The sequence below is a fragment of the Hylobates moloch genome, unplaced genomic scaffold (genome assembly GCF_009828535.3).
Source record: "Hylobates moloch isolate HMO894 unplaced genomic scaffold, HMol_V3 SCAFFOLD_9, whole genome shotgun sequence".
NCBI classification, from domain to species: domain Eukaryota; kingdom Metazoa; phylum Chordata; class Mammalia; order Primates; family Hylobatidae; genus Hylobates; species Hylobates moloch.
The window spans coordinates 626,455-645,635 of NW_026652284.1; the positions used below are offsets into that span (position 1 = coordinate 626,455).

The 19,181-nt window shown below is 59.1% G+C and overlaps 3 protein-coding genes across 8 annotated transcripts in view; 2 read left to right on the forward strand and 1 right to left on the reverse strand.

The window, feature by feature from the left end:
* Window positions 1–51: 51 nt before the first annotated feature.
* Window positions 52–5,507, reverse strand: LOC116813754 (large ribosomal subunit protein eL39-like). Its single transcript, XM_032760884.2, has 2 exons — window positions 5,498–5,507; window positions 52–391 (listed from the first exon to the last, which is right to left on the reverse strand). Exons 1-2 carry the CDS (start codon window positions 5,505–5,507, stop codon window positions 171–173), a joined length of 231 nt encoding a protein of 76 aa, XP_032616775.1. The 3' UTR covers window positions 52–170.
* Window positions 5,453–6,955, forward strand: ISG15 (ISG15 ubiquitin like modifier). Its single transcript, XM_032758554.2, has 2 exons — window positions 5,453–5,708; window positions 6,198–6,955. The coding sequence occupies exons 1-2, from the start codon at window positions 5,706–5,708 to the stop codon at window positions 6,690–6,692; spliced, it is 498 nt and encodes a 165-aa protein (XP_032614445.1). The 5' UTR covers window positions 5,453–5,705; the 3' UTR covers window positions 6,693–6,955.
* A 2,826-nt stretch (window positions 6,956–9,781) lies between these two features.
* Window positions 9,782–19,181, forward strand: part of AGRN (agrin) — a 43,655-nt gene continuing 34,255 nt past the window's right edge. For 5 of the 6 annotated variants that reach the window (XM_032758555.2, XM_032758557.2, XM_032758558.2 and 2 more), the window contains exons 1-2: window positions 9,789–10,768; window positions 12,595–12,856. In XM_032758555.2, the coding sequence (XP_032614446.1) occupies window positions 10,571–10,768; window positions 12,595–12,856 (460 nt within the window). In that variant the 5' untranslated portion in view covers window positions 9,789–10,570. Of the gene's footprint in view, window positions 10,769–12,594; window positions 12,857–19,181 lie in introns of all 6 variants that reach the window. The other variant, XR_004370781.2, reaches the window with a different exon arrangement.

Here is a 19,181-nt window from a genome sequence, read left to right on the forward strand (position 1 = left end):
CTGTCTCAAAAAAAAAAAAAAAAAAAAGAAAAAAGAAAAAAATTATTCCCAATAAAACATGTTCAACTCTCCAGATCGTGGTGACATTTCCAGCTTGATATGGTAACGTGATTGTGACCTTCAGGTATGACCTTCAGCATAAATATGTGTGCCATCTCCCGTGCAATTCCCTACAGACCCAGCTCAGCTGTTCTCCAGTGTCTCCTTTGGGAGTTGTACCTGATTTTATTACCAGTTTTCATCTGAATCCACTGGGGAATGGGACGATTTTGCTTTTGTTTCTTGGCCAGGAATCGCTTAATTCTGAAAGTCTGGTGAGAAGACACAGCGAGAAGCGGGGTCCAGCACAGATGATGGCGATGGCGAAGGGAAGGGAAGGTAGGGGAGGGGGCTCAAGCTTTTATCATTACGGGACCTCCTGTGTCTATTATGCTTTCTTCCATGATCTTTGTTAATATGTTAATGACCTTGTTAATATATCTACACCTGCTTTCTTTACTTAATAGTTGTGTAGTATGCTTCTTTCCATTGCTTGATGTTCAAACTTCCTGTGTCTTTATGTTTCAGATGATTCTTGTCTCTGGAAGCCACACACAGCCAGTTGTTTGTTTTCTTTCTTTCTTTTTTTTTTTTTTTTGAGACGGAGTTTTGTTCTTGTCCCCCAGGCTGGAGTGCAATGGCACGATCTCAGCTCACTGCAACCTCTGCCTCCTGGGTTCAAGGAATTCTCCTGCCTCAGCCTCCCGAGTAGCTGGGATTACAGGCACCTGCCTAATTTTTTGTATTTTTAGTAGAGACGGGGTTTCACTGTGTTGGCCAGGTTGGTCTTGAACTCCTGACCTCAGGCGATCCACCCGCCTCGGCCTCCCAAAGTGCTGGGATTACAGGCGCAAGCCACCGCGCCCAGCATTTTGTTTCATTTTTATTTTTGAGACACAGTCTTGTTCTTGCCCAGGCTGGAGTGCAGTGTCACAATCTTGGCTCACTGCATCCTCTGCCTCCCGGGTTCAAGCAGTTCTCGTGCCCAGCCTCCCGAGTAGCTGGGACTGCAGGCACACATAACCATGCCCGGCTATTTTTTTTTTTTTAGAGGTGGGGTCTCACTATGTTGCCCAGGCTGGTCTCAAACTCCTAGGCTCAAGCCATCCTCTAGGCTTTGCTTCCCAAAGTGCTGAAATTACAGATGTGAGCCACCATGCCCTGCCTGATTTTTTTTTGTTGTTGTTGTTTTTTAACCAGCCTGACAATCTTGGTCATTTAGTCCACATGAATTTTGGGCTTTTGGCCTGGAGAACTATGAGAGAATACATTTCTGTGGTGTGAAGTTTAACACCCAGTTTGTGGTACACCGTTCAGCAACCCCAGGGAACTAAAGCAAGTGACTGCAGATCTGGTCACCTTCCTCGGTGCCTGTGCCTTGGGTTGGTTCTGTCGAAGCAGGAAGACAGCTGGCAGAGATGGGATGAAGTAACCAAAAGAAAAGGAAGATTCTAGCACTGTACCTCAGCATTAAGAACTCAGCAAACAGGGGCCTGGCGCGGTGGCTCACGCCTGTAATCCCAGCACTTTGGGAGGCCGAGGCAGGTGGATCACGAGGTCAGGAGATCGAGACCATCCTGGCTAACATGGTGAAACCCCGTCTCTACTAAAAATACAAAAATTAGCTGGGCGTGGTGGCGCACACCTGTAGTCCCAGCTACTCGGGAGGCTGAGGCAGGAGAATTGCTTGAGCCCTGGAGATGGAGGTTGCAGTGAGCTGAGATCGTGCCACTGCACTCCAGCCTGGGTGACAAGAGCAAGACTCTGTCTCAAACAAACAAACACCACAGTCCCAGGACTTTGGGAGGCCGAGGCAGGCAGATGGCTTGAGCCCAGGAGTTTGAGACCAGCCTGGGCAACATGGTGAAACCCTGTGCCTGCAATACATACAAAAATTGGCCAGGCATGGTGGCTCCAACCTGTAGTCCCAGCTACTTGGGAGGCTGAGGTGGGAGGATCGCTTGAACCCGGGAGGTGGAGGTTGCAGTGAGCCGAGATCACACCACTGCACTCCAGCCTGGGTGACAGAGTGAGACCCTGTCTCAAAACCAAACCAAACCCAAGCAAAACAAACAAAAAACCCAGGATTTTCTATTTCTTTTTATCATTTTAGATACCCTGTTAAACATGGTATATGTTTACTGATTTCTTTTCTTTTTTTTTTTTTTGAGACGGACTCTTGCTGTGTCGCCCAGGCTGGAGTGCAATGGCACAATCTCGGCTCACTGCAAGCTCCGCCTCCAGGGCTCAAGCAATTCTCCTGCCTCAGCCTCCCGAGTAGCTGGGACTACAGGTGTGCGCCACCACACCCGGCTAATTTTTGTATTTTTAGTAGAGACGGGGGTTTCACCATGTTGGCCAGGCTAGTCTTGAACTCCTGACTTCAAGTGATTTGCCCACCTCGTCCTCCTAAAGCGCTGAGATTACAGGCGTGAGCCACGACCCCGCCTCCTCTTTGGTTTTTAGATGCTAACAATTTTGGTGACCCCTGAGATTTGCTGGGAGACGGGGAAGGGCCAGGATTCATATTCAGAATATGTTGATTTTTCACTCTTACACTTGTTTATTTAAAATTTATTTATTTATTTATTTGAATCTTATTTAAATATTTTATTTATTTATTACTGAGTTTTAGCTACCCTTCTCTGTTATGTGCTGTGTGTAACAACAACAATTTGGGAACAACCTAAGTATTCAATGATATGGGATTGGTTAACTAAATTAACTGTACTATAACAGGTTCATTGTTCCGTGGGAAACATGCAACTGTTAAAACAACCTGCACAGATGTGTCCACCAACATGGATAGATGCATGTTTTTGTTTTTTGGGGTTTTTTTTTTTTTTTTGAGACAGAGTCTCGCTCTCTCACCCAGGCTGGAGTGCAGTGATGTGATCTCGGCTCACTGCAACCTCCACCTCCCAGGCTCAAGTGATTCTCCTGCCTCAGCCTCCCAAGTATCTGGGATTACAGGTGCCCACCACCATGCCCAGCTAATTTTTGTATTTTTAGTAGAGAGGGGGTTTCACCATTTTGGCCAGGCTGGTCTCAAACTCCTGACCTCAGGTGATCCACCCACCTCGGCCTCTCAAAAGTGCTGGGATTACAGGTGTGAGCCACCGCGCCCAGCCCACGCCCAGCTAATTTTTTGCATTTTTAGTAGGGACGGGGTTTCATCATATTGGCCAGGCTGGTCTTGAACTCCCCACCTCAGGTGATCTGCCTGCCTCGGCCTCCCAAAGTGCTGGGATTACAGGTGTGAGCCACTGCACCTGGCCTTTTATTTATTTATTTTTTTTATTTTTAGTAGAGATGGGGTTTCGCCATGTAGGTCAGGCTGGTCTCAAACTCCTGATCTCAAATGATCCGCCCGCCTCAGCCTCCCAAAATACTGGGATTACAGGCATGAGCCACCTGGCCTAGATAGATGTTTATGATATACTGTTGCATGAATGAAGCGGGTTACAAAACGGTGAAAGTATGGTGAGGCCTTTTCACCTTTGCTTTTTATTGATGTGAAATTCATATAACATAAAACTAACCATTTTAAAGAATGTAATCCAGTGGCGTTTAGTTATTTACCACGTTGTCCAACTATCACCTCTGTGGAGTTCTGAAACATTATCACCCCCAAAGGGGCTCGTGGCTCTGAAGCAATCACCCCCCACACCCCCTCCCTGGCCCCCAGTAACGGAGTCGGCTTCCTGTGGCTGTGGCTCTAGCAGTTCTGGTCGTTTCCCCTGCAGTGAATGGAATCAACACTCTGCCTTTGTGTCTGGCTCTTTCCACTTAGCATAATGTTTTCAAGGTTCTTTCACATGAATAAGTGCCTCAGTCCTTTTCATGGCTGCGTGATATTCCGTCGTGTGGACATTCCACACTTTGTGTGTCCATCCATCACTGATGGACGTGTGCTCGTTTTCCGCTACTTGTTTATTGTAAACTGTGCTGCCACGAACATTTGTATACAAGTATTTGAACACCTGTTTTCAATTCTTTTGGACACAACGCCTAGAAGTGGAACTGCTGGGTTACCGATAATTCTGTTTAACGTTTTGAGCGTCACAGTGGCCACACTGTTTTACATTCTCAACAGCAATGCATGTACCAGGATTCCAGCTTCTCTGTGTATTCCCCAATGCTTGTTACTATCCTTTATGTTTATTTTATATTATTTTTTGAGACGGTCTCGCTCTGTTGCCCAGTCTGGAGTGCTTTGGTGCAATCTTGGCTCACCACAATCTCTGACTCCTGGGTTCAAGGGATTCTCCCGCCTCAGCCTCCCAAGTAGCTGGGATTACAGGCACGCACCACCACGCCCAGCTAATTTTTGTATTTTTAGTAGAGATGGGGTTTCTACTAAAAATGTTGGCCAGGCTGGTCTCAAACTCCTGACCTTAGGTGATCCGCCCGCCTCAGCCTCCCAAAGTGCTGGGATTATAGGCGTGAGCCACCGCGCCCGGCCTGTCCTTTATTTTTATTATTACAGTCATACTAGTAGGAAATAGCATCTCACTGGGGTTTTGATTTGCATTTCCCCGATTAATAACGATGTTGAGCATCGCTTTACAGCCGTTTCTGTGTCATTGGAGAAATGTCTGTTGAAGTCTTTTGGCCATTTGAAAATTGAGTTGCCTTTTTTTTTATTTTTATTTTTTATTGAGTTGTAAGAGTTCTCTATATGTCCTGGATGCTATGCCCTCATCAGATAGATAATTTGCAAATATTTCTTCCCATTCTATGGATTGTCTTTTCACTTTCTCAATAGTGTCCCAGAGTTCATTTTTGTAGAAAATAAAAGATAGGCCTCTTTTATTAAAAAACAATCTGAGGCCCCGGGTGCAGTGGCTCACGCCTGTAATCCCAGCACTTTCAGAGACCAAGGCAGGTGGATCACTTGAGCCCAGGAGTTCGAGATCAGCCTGGGCAAAGGGCGAGACCCCATCTCTACTAAAAATACAAAAAATTAGCCGGGCGTGGTGGTGCACCCCTGTGGTCCCAGCTACGTGGGAGGCTGAGGTAAGAGGATCGCTTTAGCCTGGGAGGCGGAGGTTGCAGTCAGAGATCGTGCCTCTGCACTCCAGCCTGGGCGACAGAGTGAGACCCTGTCTCAAAAACACAAAAACAACATAAAAACACCAATCTGAGCAAATACTGCCCTAAACCAAGTGTTGTTATCTCTGGGTAGTTTGGAGTTTTTGTTTCTCAATTAACGATGGGGATGTTTTCCAAGTTTACTAATTTTGCAAGTTGGTAAATGGAAAATGAAACCATTAGTCCATGTGATGGCAGCTTTAGTGCATCTTGTGAAGGACCTGGAATGCGCGATATTTAGGTGTTTCCAGGGTGTTGGGTGGGGGTGGGGATGCCGTCCGCTGTCCGGAGTCCGCGGCCCTGCCCACCTCCACCTCTGCTTTTCCCTATCTTTCGGTCATTCTGTTTTGTTTCCTCTGCTCACTCTGGGGCATGCCTCGGGAAAAGGAAACCGAAACTGAAGCCAAATCCGGCCGCCAGCGCAGGCTCGCCGGCACGCCCCCTGACGTGTGCGGCTCAGGCTTATAAAAGGGCTGGGTGCTGCCTGTGGGAGCCGGCGGCTGAGAGGCAGCGAACTCTTCTTTGCCAGTACAGGAGCTCGTGCCGTGGCCCACAGCCCACAGCCCACAGCCATGGTAAGGCAGATGTCACAGGTTGGGGGGAGGTGGGCTCTGTGCCAGTCAATTTTCGTCTCCTTCCCCCAGCCAGCGGCCCACAGCCCACAGCCATAGTAAGGCAGATGTCACAGGTGGGAGGAGGTGGGCTCTGTGCCAGTCAATTTTCGTCTCCCTCCCCCAGCCAAGGTCTCCCAGGGGTGCAGGGAGACCGGAGCTGCTCAGAGCTTGGCCAGGTTCGAAGTGTGCTCCTGAAAGCAGGTCACCCCTGAGATCCTCAGAGGGGCACCCTAGCAGGTAAAGGGATGCCACGGGATGGCTGTGGGCAGCTGGCCTTCTAGTAATGACCCCTCAGTGCCTTCTGTGCGCGAGGTCCCTGCTGACAGGATATAGAGGACAGACAGGAGGGAGCACTGTCCCTGGGCACAGGAGCTCGCCCTGCAGCCAGTGCCTTGTGTGTGGTGGGCCTGGGACTGGTCCACAGTCTCTGAGCCTGTGTGACGCCTGCAGGGCTGGCAGCTGACGGTGAAGATGCTGGCGGGCAACGAGTTCCAGGTGTCCCTGAGCAACTCCATGTCGGTGTCAGAGCTGAAGGCGCAGATCACCCAGAAGATCGGCGTGCACGCCTTCCAGCAGCGCCTGGCTGTCCACCCGAACGGCGAGGCGCTGCAGGACAGGGTCCCCCTTGCCAGCCAGGGCCTGGGCCCCGGCAGCACGGTCCTGCTGGTGGTGGACAAATGCGATGAACCTCTGAGCATCCTGGTGAGGAATGACAAGGGCCGCAGCAGCACCTACGAGGTACAGCTGACTCAGACTGTGGCCCACCTGAAGCAGCAAGTGAGCCGGCAGGAGGGTGTGCAGGAGGACCTGTTCTGGCTGACCTTCGAGGGGAAGCCCCTGGAGGACCAGCTCCCGCTGGGGGAGTACGGCGTCAAGCCCCTGAGCACCGTGTTCATGAATCTGCGCCTGCGGGGAGGCGGCACAGAGCCTGACGGGCGGAGCTAAGGGACCCCACCAGCAATCGAGCAGGATCAAGGGCTGGAAATAAAGGTGGTTGTAAAGAGAAATGGCTGCCTCTGTGTCTGTGCTCGCCCCTCCTCCAGCGTCCGCCTCAGACCCCTGGTGATGGGGCGGGAGATGTCAGGAGGGAGAGCCCAGGGTCCGTCCTGGTGACCAGGCCTGGGTTGCCAAGTGAAGGGATAAGAATGTGCAGTTACAGCTTCGAGGGATCAAAATAGGGAGCCCCCCACCCCGAAACTGAAGACAGCTCTCCCCACCCTTTGGGAAATTAACTTCTAGGAAAAGAAAAAGAGACACAGTTGCGGGAGCCCATCCTGCCTGTCCCCCATCTGAGACAGCAGACGGCTTAGGCAGGGACCAGCCTGCTCAGATCAAAAGGGGAGGCTCCCAGTGGGCCCCTGGAAGCAGTAAGGGGTGAGTCCTTGGGGCCTGCCCGGTGGGCTGTGAGGCAGGCTCTCCATAGGAACTGGGGGCTGGGGGCCTCAGCCGTCCGTAGCCCAGCCTACACAGCCTGCTCCACCTACCAGGGCTGGGCTAGGGAGGGGTAGAGACAGGTCCTGAGCACTCACATCACCACTGGGGCCAGCTGCAGAAGACAGCCTGGGTGGCTAAGCACACCCTGTCAAGGCTGTGCGTGAAGGAGGGGCCGTGGCCAGCAGTGGAGGGCACCTGGAGTTGGGGCTGACACCGTCCAGGAAGAAGAGCTACAAGCTACATCCCTTCCCCCACCCATGCACCCTTCTCTGTCTCTCCTACTCCAATCTGCTAAATGAGTCTCCTAGAAGCCAGCTGTCGGCCGGGACGCAGCGAGGACAGGGCACAGAGGGACATGCAGAGTCCGGACTCTGGGCACTTGGGCCTCAGCTTTCAGAGCCCTCGGGAGGATCCGGCTGGAGACACAGAGTCCCCCCTGGTCTGTGGGGGTCCATATCCAGGTGGGGAGATCCCCGTCTGGCTGCACCAGGACCACTGTGTGCCCGCATGTGCCCAGCAGGGGGTGTCCTGGCTCCAGCCTTGTGTCCGGGTCCCCACCTCACCCCTGTGTCACAATGGGCGAGTGAAGCACTTAGCCAGGGGCATTTCCTGAAACCCCAAAGGGGGTACGGCAGGGCGTGGCCTTCTTTGTGGCTTCTGGCCCAGAGATCTGTAGCTAGCCTCGGGTAAGGGGGGCACCACAGGCCCAGTCCTTTTTATTATTATTTTTTTGAGACGGAGTCTCACTTTGTTGCCCAGGCTGGAGTGCAGTGGCACGATCTCTGCTCACTGCAAGCTCCACCTCCTGGGTTCACGCCATTCTCCTGCCTCAGCCTCGCCATAGCTGGGACTACAGGCACCCGCCACCATGCCCGGCTAATTTTTTTGTATTTTTAGTAGAGATGGGGTTTTACCGTGTTAGCCAGGATGGTTTAATCTCCTGACCTCGTGATCCACCCATCTTGGCCTCCCAAAGTGCTGGGATTACAGGCATGAGCCACCGCACCCGTACTTTTTTTTTTTTTGAGATAGAGTCTTACTCTGTCGCTCAGACTGGAGTGCAGTGGCGCGATCTCGGTTCACTGCGATCTCTGCCTCCCGGGTTCAAGTGATTCTCCTGCCTCAGCCTCCTGAGTAATTGGGATTAACGGTGCCTGCCACCAGGCCCAGCTAACTTTTTTTTGTATTTTTAGTAGAGACAGCGTTTCACTGTATTGGCCAGGCTGGTCTCGAATTCCTGACCTCATGATCTGCCCGCTTCGGCCTTCCAAAGTGCTAGGGTTACAAATGTGAGCCCCTGCACCCAGCCTAATTTTTGTATGTTTAGTAGAGATAGGGTTTCATCATGTTGGCCAGGCTGGTCTTGAACTCCTGGCCTCAAGTGATCCGCCTGCCTCGGGCTCCCAAAATGCTGGGATTACAGGTGTGACCACTGGGCCTGGCCGACCTAGTCCTTTTTTAAAAAATTACTTTTACCAGGGTCATACTCTCAGCTAGGTTGGAGTGCAGTGGCACAATCACCGCTCACTGCAGCCTCCACCTCCCACACTCAAGCGATCCTCCTGCCTCAGCCTCCCGAGTGGCTGGGATTACAGGTGCGCGTCACCAGGCTAATTTGAGACGGAGTCTCACTCTGTCACCCAGCTGGAGTGCAGTGGCGCAATCTCGGCTCACTGCAAGCTCCGCCTCCCGGGTTCACACCATTCTCCTGCCTCAATTTTTAGTAGAGACGGGGTTTCACCATGGTCTCGATCTCCTGACCTTGTGATCCGCCCGCCTCGGCCTCCCAAAGTGCTGGGATTACAAGCGTGAGCCACCGCGCCCGGCCTCAGGCTAATTTTTTAGTAGTAGCAGAGTTTCACCATGTTGGTCAGGCTGGTCCCGAACTCCTGACCTCGTGATCCGACCCCTTGGCTTCCCAAAGTGCTGGGATCACAAGCGTGAGTCACCGTGCCCTGTCTGTATTTTTAGTAGAGAAGGGGTTTCACCATTTTGGCCAGGCTGGTCTCGAACTCCTGACCTCAAGTGATCCACCCACCTCAGCCTCCCAAAGTGCTGGGATTACAGGCGTGAGCCACCACGCCCGGCCCGTCGGCTAATTTTTGGTTGTTGTTTTTTGAGACAGAGTCTCGCTCTGTCACCCAGGCTGGAGTGCAGTGGCACCATCTCAGCTCACTGCAACCTCCGCCTCCTGGGTTCAAGTGATTCTCCTGCCTCAGCCTCCCAAGTATCTGGGACTACACGTGTGCGCCACCACACCGGCCAATTTTTGTATTTTTAGTAGAGATGGGGGTTTCACCATGTTGGCCAGGCTGGTCTCGAACTCGTGGCCTCCCATGATCCACCTGCCTCGGCCTCTCAAAGTGCTGGGATTACAGGCGTTAGCCACTGCGCCCGGACCATCCAGCCAATTTTTAATTTTTTTGAGAGATGGGGTCTTGCTATTTTGCCCAGGCTAGTCTCGAACACCCGGTGTCAAGAGATCTTGCTGCCTCCGCCTCTCAGAGTGCTGGGATGACAGGCTGAGTCACCACGCCCAGCCTAGACACAGTTCTGAGGGGACAAAGGGGGCCTCCGCTCCCTCCTTTCAATCCAGCTAGGCCAGGCTCCCACTTGGGCCCTCCAGCCCTCAGTTTCCCCCTGCACCCAGCCAAGCCAAGCTGCAGAGGCGCCCGGCCCAGAGCTGGGAGGGGGCGTGGCGGGACCCGCGCTTGCAGCCGCGGGACGGAAGGGGGCGCGCACCTCCTCGCGGCGGGGCCTGGGAGGGGCGGGGCCGCCCCCCGTGCTGGCCAATCAGCGCCCGCTCCGGCATCGGGACCCGCCTCCGCGCCGCAGCCCCCGGGGGGTCCGACCCGGCGGGGGAGGGGCGCGGCCTGCGGGGCGGGCTTGGCTCTGGGGCCCCTCCCGGCGGCCTTCGATCCCGCCGCCCGGCTCGGCGCCGCCGGGAGCCCCTCGGCAGTCCCGTCACGTCTCCTCCAGATTAGGCAGTAACTCCGGTGCAGCCGCACTTCCGGGGGGCCGCGGCGGGGGAGGGGCGCCTGCGGGATCCAGACCCGCGCCCCACTCTCCCCTCCCCGCCCCCTCCCGGGCCGCCTCCTTCTTGCCCCACCGCCGCGCCGGGCGCCGCGTCCCGGGGCTTTGTTCGCGGCCGGCGCGGATCGCCGGCCTCCGGGCGGGCCGGGGGAGGGAGGAGGGAGGGGGCGGGAGGGGGAAGGAAGGAGGAGGGGGAGGAGGAGGGCGCGGGGAGGAGAGAGGGGGAGGGGCGCCGCCCGGGCCCCGCCCCCGCGCCCGCCCGCCCGCGCTCCGCCGCCTCCGGAGCTGCGTCCCGTCCTGTCCAGTCCCGTCCCCGGCGCGGCCCGCGCGCTCCTCCGCCGCCTCTCGCCTGCGCCATGACCAGCCCGTCCCGCCCGGGCCCGCTGCGGCCGCTGCTGCTGCTCCTTGTGGCCGCGTGCGTCCTGCCCGGAGCCGGCGGGACATGCCCGGAGCGCGCGCTGGAGCGGCGCGAGGAGGAGGCGAACGTGGTGCTCACGGGGACGGTGGAGGAGATCCTCAACGTGGACCCGGTGCAGCACACGTACTCCTGCAAGGTGCGCCCACCCGGACCCCGGCCTCCCTTCGCGACGCCGGCCTCCCCGCCGGGACCCCCGCCCCGGGCCGTGGGAACCAGCCCCGGTCGCTCCGCAGCCCCCGCTCCGGCTCCCTTGACGACCGCCAAGCCCCGGGAGGGGGGGTCGCCGGGTCCCGGGAAACTCGCGGGCGCCGGGGAAAGTTGCTGCGCGGCCGCCGTTCTCCGCCTGCCGCCCCCTCCCTCCTCGCGGAGACAAGTGCACCTTGCCCCGGCACTGCGGCTGCCGCGCGCCCTCCCTACCGGCCGAGAAGGAGAGGGGCCTGGGAGGGGGGTCCTTTGCCCGGGCGGGGAGCGGGGGCTGGGCCTGGGGTCCGCTTATCCCCCTCCCCAGAGGCCTTTCCCGGGGCGAGAGGGGGTGGTCAGGAGAGAAAAAGGGGCACACAGCCTAAGCTCCCAACCCCAGGAGCCAGGTGGGGGGTGCCGCAGTGGTGGGGGGGGGCGTGCAGGCGCAGAGAAGTGGGCGGGGCCGTCACCGGGCCTCGTGTGCTTGGGGGCAGGGCCGGTGCCCCACCGCGCTCCTGCGGGGAACCGGGGCTCCCCAGCCCGGGGAGGGGAAGTTTGCCCGGCTTCTCCTTCAGGTGCTTCTGGGAGCGCCCTGGGTAGGTACGCTGGTACCCCCCACCATCTTCTCCCAGTGGGGGCTCGGGGGACCCAGAGCCGGCTCCCCTGTACCCCTAAAATCACCTCCTGGGACGAGAAATCCACTCATTTCCCTCCACGGAGGTGGAGAAGGTGGCAGCTTCTTTCAGACTGGCCGGTGCGGGCTACAGCTGGGCTCCCCCGCCGGCCCCGTCTCCTCCACAGCGGCCAGGGCACTTTGCCAGGTCCCTGCAGGATTTTCCCGACTTCCTCCCCGCTGCTCCTGGGTGTGGCTGGGGTGGGGGAAGGCGATGAAAGCCACCAGGCCCTCCCCTGCCTGGGTCATCTGCCTCCTGGAGCCTACTGTTGGGGGGCGTGGAAGAAGCTCTGCCTGCGCTACTGGAGGGGGTCCCTGCGGATGCCGCAGTCCTGAGGCTCTCAGCAGGGGCTGCGCAGTGGACAGGACAACCATTGTCTCTCCCCGCATCCGGCAGCCCCAGCCCCCCAGATCTCCTGAGGAAGGGGCTTCTTCTCCCGGCCTTGTTCTCAGGGGAGTGCGTGGGTCCCTGTCCCTGTGAGGGCCGCCAGGTCGGCTGTAGGCTTTACCACAGGCCGCCATCAGAGCAGCTGCCCTCAGGGCCCCAGGAGCTGAGAAGGTGGAGGGTGGGGCACCCTGCGCTGCCCAAACTTGATTTCGTGGTTCACAGGCTGCCCTGGCTGCACAGACTGTAGGAGCCTGAGGAAGGGGCGTCTCAGCCCAGCCGCAGGGCCAAGCTGGCCCCTTACCCCGAAGCCCAGTCCCCCTCCTCCACTGCCCAAGCTTGCTGGGAGGTGGGCCCTGAGGAGTGAGCAGGTGGGGAGAGGATGGGGGCGTGGAAGGCAGGCACCCCAAGCCAGGTGGGCCCCCTTCCCATATTCGGCCTTAGCTGATAGGGACGTTATTGGAGTTGGGGTGGCTGAAGTTGGTTAGACCTGGGGGAGGGGACGTGTTCACAGGTGACGCATCTCTGAGCGTTCCTGCATGGGCCGTGGTGGCCAGTGTGTGCTTCCCCCAGCTTCCGCCCTGCGGGTTGACCCAGAGGTCTCCCCACATCTCTGCCCAGGGCTTGAGTCTACTGTGGACATTTGTCCTAAGCCCCTGAAGCCCCCAGTCTAGCCCCTTCCCCAGGAGAGGACTAATGACACCTACCGCCATGTCCACCCCAGGTTCGGGTCTGGCGGTACTTGAAGGGCAAAGACCTGGTGGCCCGGGAGAGCCTGCTGGACGGCGGCAACAAGGTGGTGATCAGCGGCTTTGGAGACCCCCTCATCTGTGACAACCAGGTGTCCACTGGGGACACCAGGATCTTCTTTGTGAACCCTGCGCCCCCATACCTGTGGCCAGCCCACAAGAACGAGCTGATGCTCAACTCCAGCCTTATGCGTATCACGCTGCGGAACCTGGAGGAGGTGGAGTTCTGTGTGGAAGGTGCGTGGTGGGGGGCTCATGTGGGGGCCGTGGGGGTCAGGGCGGTGGCCAAGGTGGACAGGTTGTAGGGGTCGTTGCGAGGGGCCCTTTTGTGCTCTGCCAGAGGCTGCAGCACATGGCGTCTTGTAGTCTGACCTGTGGTCTGACTGTGGTCCAACCTCATTCTCTGCTTCCCCCTCCCTGGCTCCCCATCTGCCATCTCCAAGCCCTCACATTAGACATTTTTGGCCCTGGGGCCCAAGGCAAGTCCCAGCCCTGCAAACGGATGGCCTCCTGCCTTCTCTCCTCCTCCCAGCTCTCCACCCTTCCTCCTGGAGGCCCCTTCTAGGGAGAAGCTGGACAGGTGAATGTCCCCAGCTGTTTAAGCTCCTGTGTTAGCCCAGACCTCCGTCTAGACGGGCCCACGTGTTGAGCACCGCTCGCCGTGGGGATCGGGCGGGAGGGCGAGGCTGTGCGGCGAGGGCTTTTGCGGATTTGGAAGGTGTGGCATTTGCCATCTTGAGATCTTCTTGCTTGCTGTTCCCCTGTCTCTGCCGAATGGCCGAGGAGTGGCCCTCCCTGACCCCAGCCATGGGGCAGAAATCCCATGACAGCCCCCGCAGGACAAGTCCCAGTTGGGGACTGAGATCCTTGGCTGGGGAATGTGGCAGGGAAAATATAGGAGGTCCCTGTCGCCCCCACATCCTGTCTGCTCCCTCATGGCTGCCTGGGAAGGGATGTGTCGGTGGGGGGTCTGGAGAAAGCTTCCTCCCCAAGGCAAGGGCAAGGGTCTTGACTTCCTGTCTCTCCGATTTGCTCCGTTGGCCGGCAGGAAACTTTGCTGCCCTGATGCTAGCCTGGCTCTTGAGGGGCCTTGTGGGGTCCTGGACTGTCCACTGCTCTTGCCTTCTCTGTGCGTGCCTGGGGGCTGTGCAGGGGGAGGGGCAGCACCCAAAATAGGGAATGTTGTGGCCTTTTCCCCAGCCTGTGGTCAGTGGTCCCCAAGCTGCCTTCAGGGTCCAGGGCCTCAGTGTAGCACAGAGGAGGGTCCCCTGGGTCCTCCCCTGGAAGGACACGATAGCCGTGGGCCTCTTCTGGGCACTTGTGGTCTGGGGAAAAGATGGGGGCATCGTGGACTCAGGATAGGCTGTCGGGAGCTGAGGAGGGATTGGAGAAGGGGGTTAGGGCGAGGAGAGGTTCCTGTACCTGCAAGATCAGGAGAGGGAATCACTAACCCCACAGCCAGGTGGGTCCAGCCCGAGGGTCCGTGACTTAGTAACTGAGAACTTGCTGTAGGGTCAGAGGGCACATGGCAGGAGAGTCACCCCGGCCGAACGAGGCTCTGCGCTCTGCGTCTTACCAAAGCCGCTCTACGCATGCCAGGCCCTGGCTCTGAAGTGAGTGCCCAGGCTGAGCAGAGCGCTGGGAGGAGGGTCCGTGGGGAGCCCCTGCCAGGAGGGTGTGGCTTAGCCCCACTGTGGGCAGTCACGCTCAGGGACAAGCTCCAGGTGGGAGCCTGGGACCCACAGCCAGTATGCAGCTTGGGGAGCACCCGGGAGGGGCTGTGGCCACCGGACCCCCTGGGGTGGGGCTGGCCAGGGGAGGGTTAGCCAGGGGGGAGTGTCATGGGAGGGGCCCTGCAGGTGAGCCAGGGGCCAAGGGGAGCCTCAGGAGGGAGACAGCATGAAGAGTGGAGAGCCCAGGAGCTTCCAGTGGGACATGTGGAGCTCTCTGTGGAGGCAGACCAGGGATATCTCCGGTGGCTGGGGGCCCTGCTGCCGGGACAGGGTAAATGCCTCCCAGAAGCCTGGGGTGAGCCCTGAGTGACTAGGTCCCTGGAGCCAGTCTGGCTGAAGAAGGGACAATTCTGTGTGCCCACCCCTCCCCTCACACTGGGTGGGGTGGGAAGTGGGTCCACCTCCTGCTCTGTAGGAGATAAGGACATTGAACCCCATCCTGGGCCCTCTGGTAACCAAGGCCTCACCCTAGTGAGGGGGATGGATGGAGGGGGCTTGAGCCTAGCCAACCTCTCCCCATCTGACTCCCACCCCACCTCCCAGGGCACAGGATGACGTCTGGGCAGCCTCTAGTCTTCGGAAGCCACCCCTGAGACCACAGGGTCCCACCTTGTATGAGGAACCCCATCCTGGAGACAAAGGCCCCCTGAGCTCCCTGGGTCGGGGAGGGCATGTCCTCCCAGGCCACGCCCCTCACCACCCCTGCCCGGACACCACCTGAGGTGCACCTGCTGCTGGGCCACACCTGGACTCAGCTCTACTGAGGACACTTGCTTTCCTCAGTTTCTCACCTGGCCCTGCCAGGTCTTCCTGGCCCTGCCCAGCCGAGGCCCCTCCCCCAGTCAACAGCCCTCAGAAAGGCTCCTCCCCCGTTCTCTGCCTAGGGAGCCACATTCCTGGCATAACTAAGACAGGTATGTGTCCCTCCCTCTGCGCCACCTTTGGGCGGGGGAGGCCCGCTGCTCCCTCCGGAAGGAGACCCCCGCCCCTGCTTTGTCCAGGAAGTTGCCTGGCCTCCGCAGTGCCAGCTGCCCAGGGCTGGCGGCTGAGCGGGCGACTCCTCCGGCCCTCGCCACCCTGTCGTGTCTGGGCACTACCCATGTCCTCCCAGCCCACCTCACAAAGGCTGGTCCTAGAGCCTCCCTGAAGCCCCCAGGAGGGACTCCTGGCTGAGGGCCGGCCAGGCCTCCTGGGGCCCATCCCTCCCTGCTAGGAGCCAGGAACAGAGAAAGGAAGTGTTGTCTGCCCCTGCCGGGGCCTGGCACGGGGACAGGGCAGGGGGCCAGGGTCGGAGTGAGTCTGGCGCCTTCCCAGCCCAGCCCTGCCCAGCTCTGAAGCCTGGGGTCCCGGCGACCTAGTCCCAGCCCCGCCTGTATTCCGGCCTGCCCGCCCTCCCTTCCTCCCTGCCTGGCCAGCTCTCTAGCCCTCAGGACGGCAGTCCTGGGGAAGCCCAGAGTCCCACGGCACCGGGGACAGCATTGTTGCTAGGGTTGAGGGGCCCAACAACCCCAGACCAGGCTCCCCTCAGTGTGGGGCAGTCTAGGAGTTGGGGGAGGTTTCTGGAATACAGGAGGACCTCCCATAGGGCTGGGACCATTTCCCTCTCCTGCCCAGGGCTCAGCTCCTGCCCCCAACTCCGCGTTCCTGCCACCCTCTTCTGCCCCCTCCTGACTCCAGGTTCTCATCCTGCCCCCTGGTTCCCCCACCCCCACCCCGTGAGCCCCTCTCGGGCCCTCCCCCAGGCAGGTCTGGACTCAAGGCTGCTGCCCCAATCTCTCTTCTGCAGCTGGGAGGGGGTCTGCCAGGTGGGAGGGGAGGACCTACCTCTGTCCCTCCCCACTCACCTCTGTGTCTCCCCACCCAGGGGCTCCTGGCAGGAAGTTGGGGCCCCACCTCTGTTTCTCCTGGAGCTGGGAGGGGGGTCTGCCAGGTGAAGGGCCCACCTCTGTCCATCCCAACCCCGGGGCTCCTGGTGGGAAGTCGGGGCTCGGTGCTTCCTGCCTGCGAGAATGGACTTGTCTCGTCTTTGACTTCACCTGGGCTTGCCCCTGCCTTGGCCTGGCGGGGGCTTTGCTGGCTGAAACCAAAGGGAGCGAGGTGGTGGGAGGGGTAGGGGAATCGGGTCGGTCAGTTCTTTGAGAGGGCGGGGCTGAGCTGGTGGAAGGAACTCTTGGCTTTTTCCAGACCCCACCCCACCCCCTCACTCCCCACCCAGAGAACAGCCCTGGCTCCATTGTTCCTGCAGACTGGAGAGGGAAGGTTGTTTTGGACCTGGGCTCGCTCCCGCTTGTACACACTGGCCGCTCTGGTGGGGCCTCTGTGGGTGGCAGTGGGGATGGCACCTGCTGCAGCCTCCAGGCCGAGGTGAGGGAGAAGGAGGTTGGGGCAAGGACAGGTTCCTGTCCCTGCAAGATCAGGAGAGGGAATCATTAACCCCACAGCCTGCAGAAGGCGGGATGGGGCTGCTCCAGAGAAGGGGGTGACCATGCCTCAGGGCCACAGGTCCGGCCAGAGGTCATTCCGGCCAGGCCCGTGCAGCTTCCTTCCTGAAGGGTTGACTCTGCCTCCATCACTGCAGGAGGGTGGAAAACAACTGCAGAAGCAGGCGCCCCACGCCCAGGGCTTTGCTTCCACCTGCGGGACCCAGGTCCACAGCCCCACAGCGGCCCAGGCGGGGCAGGAACGGACCCCCTCCCCGCAGTCCTAGTTCTGGCACCCCCCTCCCCACTTGGACTGGGCTCCCCAAGGCCCCCGAAGCCCAGCTGGGCTGGGGCTGCAGATGGAAACACCATGGCGGCCCGCCCACCTCAGGATGGAACCCCAGGGTCCCAGGAGGTGCCTGCCCCTCAGAGATGAGAAAAAGGAAGTGCAGGGCTGAGATACCACCCCACAGACCATCGCCCGCTGGAGGAGGAGGCTCCGTGCCCCTGCACCTCCTGCCTGCTGGGGGGCTGCACTGGGGCTCAGAGCAGTCCTGTGCGCCCTGCAGGCCGTGGCAAGATTGTGGCTGGGATCTAGGGAATGAGGCGCATTTGTAGTGGAGCCTGCAGCACCGAAGGAAGCTCCCCAGAAGGGGCCTCTCCCCCCAGCACAGATCCTGGGAACTTCCTCTGAGGAAGGCCCCCTGCCAGGGGCAGCTCGCAGCGGGACCTGGGAAAGGGAGACGGCCCTCCCAGCCCCTCCTCCTGCAGTCTCTTCACGGAGCAGAGGCGTGGGAGAAGGGGCGCGCTGTGTCCCACAGGCAGCCGGCTGTTTCCAGCTGTGTGGCCTGTGTGTGTGCACGTGTTTGTGTGTGTGTGTGTGTACACGCATGTGTGTGCACGTGCCTGCAGCCTCCACTAGTGGGCCATGGTTCTTGCCACCCTGTGTCCCTGGGCTCAGCCGGGGCCGGGGCTGCAGGCGTGGGGCTGGTGGTGGGTGACCCTGGCCTGTCTTGGGAGCCTCGGAGCTGGGCTCTTCCTCTGTCCTAGTGCACGTGTCTCGCCTCAGCTTGCTGTTGGTTGTCCAGTCTCCTGCCCCCTGCTCACTGCATCCAGCACGCTGCCCCGTGTCTGGCAAAGGGCCCAGGACCTTTTGCAGGCGCTGCCTCTGAGATGACCAGTGTGGTTTCTGAAGGTGTGACGTGAAGGGCATGCTGGGTCCCTTGGGGCTGCAGTGAGGACAGGAGAGGGTCCTGGGTCACAGTCCCTCACATGCCTGCGGGACCTCGAGGCTGACACAGATGCCCACCCCTTCCAGATGGGGCTCTGTCTGGGAGCAGCAGGGCAGTCTGGGAGTCAGACCAGGCCTGGTCAGGGTGGGAGCGGGGGTCTGTCGCTGGCCTGAGCCTCCCTGCCCCACCCCTTGGCAGCCACCTTGGCCACCCTCACACTGGGCCCTAGGAGAAGCAAGCCCCTGTATGTCCGCAGGTGGGAGGCTCCCACGCACCCCCTGCAGGAGAAGCACAAGCACAAACACTGGCCCACATGGCAGCTGTTGGGGAGGGGCTGTGCCCCCTTCTCTTCCCAGGGGAGGCTGGGGTGTGAGCAGGGCTCACCGTACCTTCACTGATTTGATCATCAGTGCCTTCCCCATTCACACACTCACGGTTGGCACCACCACAGAGCTTCCCAAGGAAGCTGGGAGGGAGCTGTGCATTGAGGGGTGAAGGTCAGTGCAGAGAACGGTGGGAGAAAGAGGCTGTGGACACAGGGCAGGAGAGAGGGCTGGGGCGCAGTCGTCAGCTGCCGTGACCCCACAGCTAGGAGCAAGCTGATTCCTGCCTCGGAGGTGCCGTCTCCCCTGCTGGCCTGTCCCCTGCTGGCCGTTCTCTCGCCCGTGGGGAAACGCTCCCCTGCACCTGGCTGGCAGCACCTGTGGGCACTGATCGACCCATGCCAGCTGTTTTCCTTGGTTGGGGTTGGGGGCACCGAACGCTTGGGTGGACCATAAGTCAGCATCTGCATTAGAGCCTATGTGCGGTGCGTGGGCCAAGGGCACTCACACCCACCCCACCCTTTCCGAAAGAACCGAGCCCCAGCCCCTCCGGGGCCTGCCAATTGCCAGAGAGCCCCAGTGCTCCACCCTCTCCAGGCCCCAACCCTCACCTTCCGAGGGCAGGATAAGTACCTGTGGGTGCCCAACCAGAGTGTGCCTGTGTCCACACGGGAACGTGTGGGAGGTGAGGGGAATGTGCCTTCCCAGTGTATGGGTGGGGGTTGAGGGACAAAATTAATGTTGCACAAAGATATGTGGGATGCCCAATATCTATGCAGGCAAGTTGGGGGGACACCCAGTGTCTATGCAGGCAGGTGGGGGGCATCAGTGTCTATGCAGGCAGGTGGGGGGCA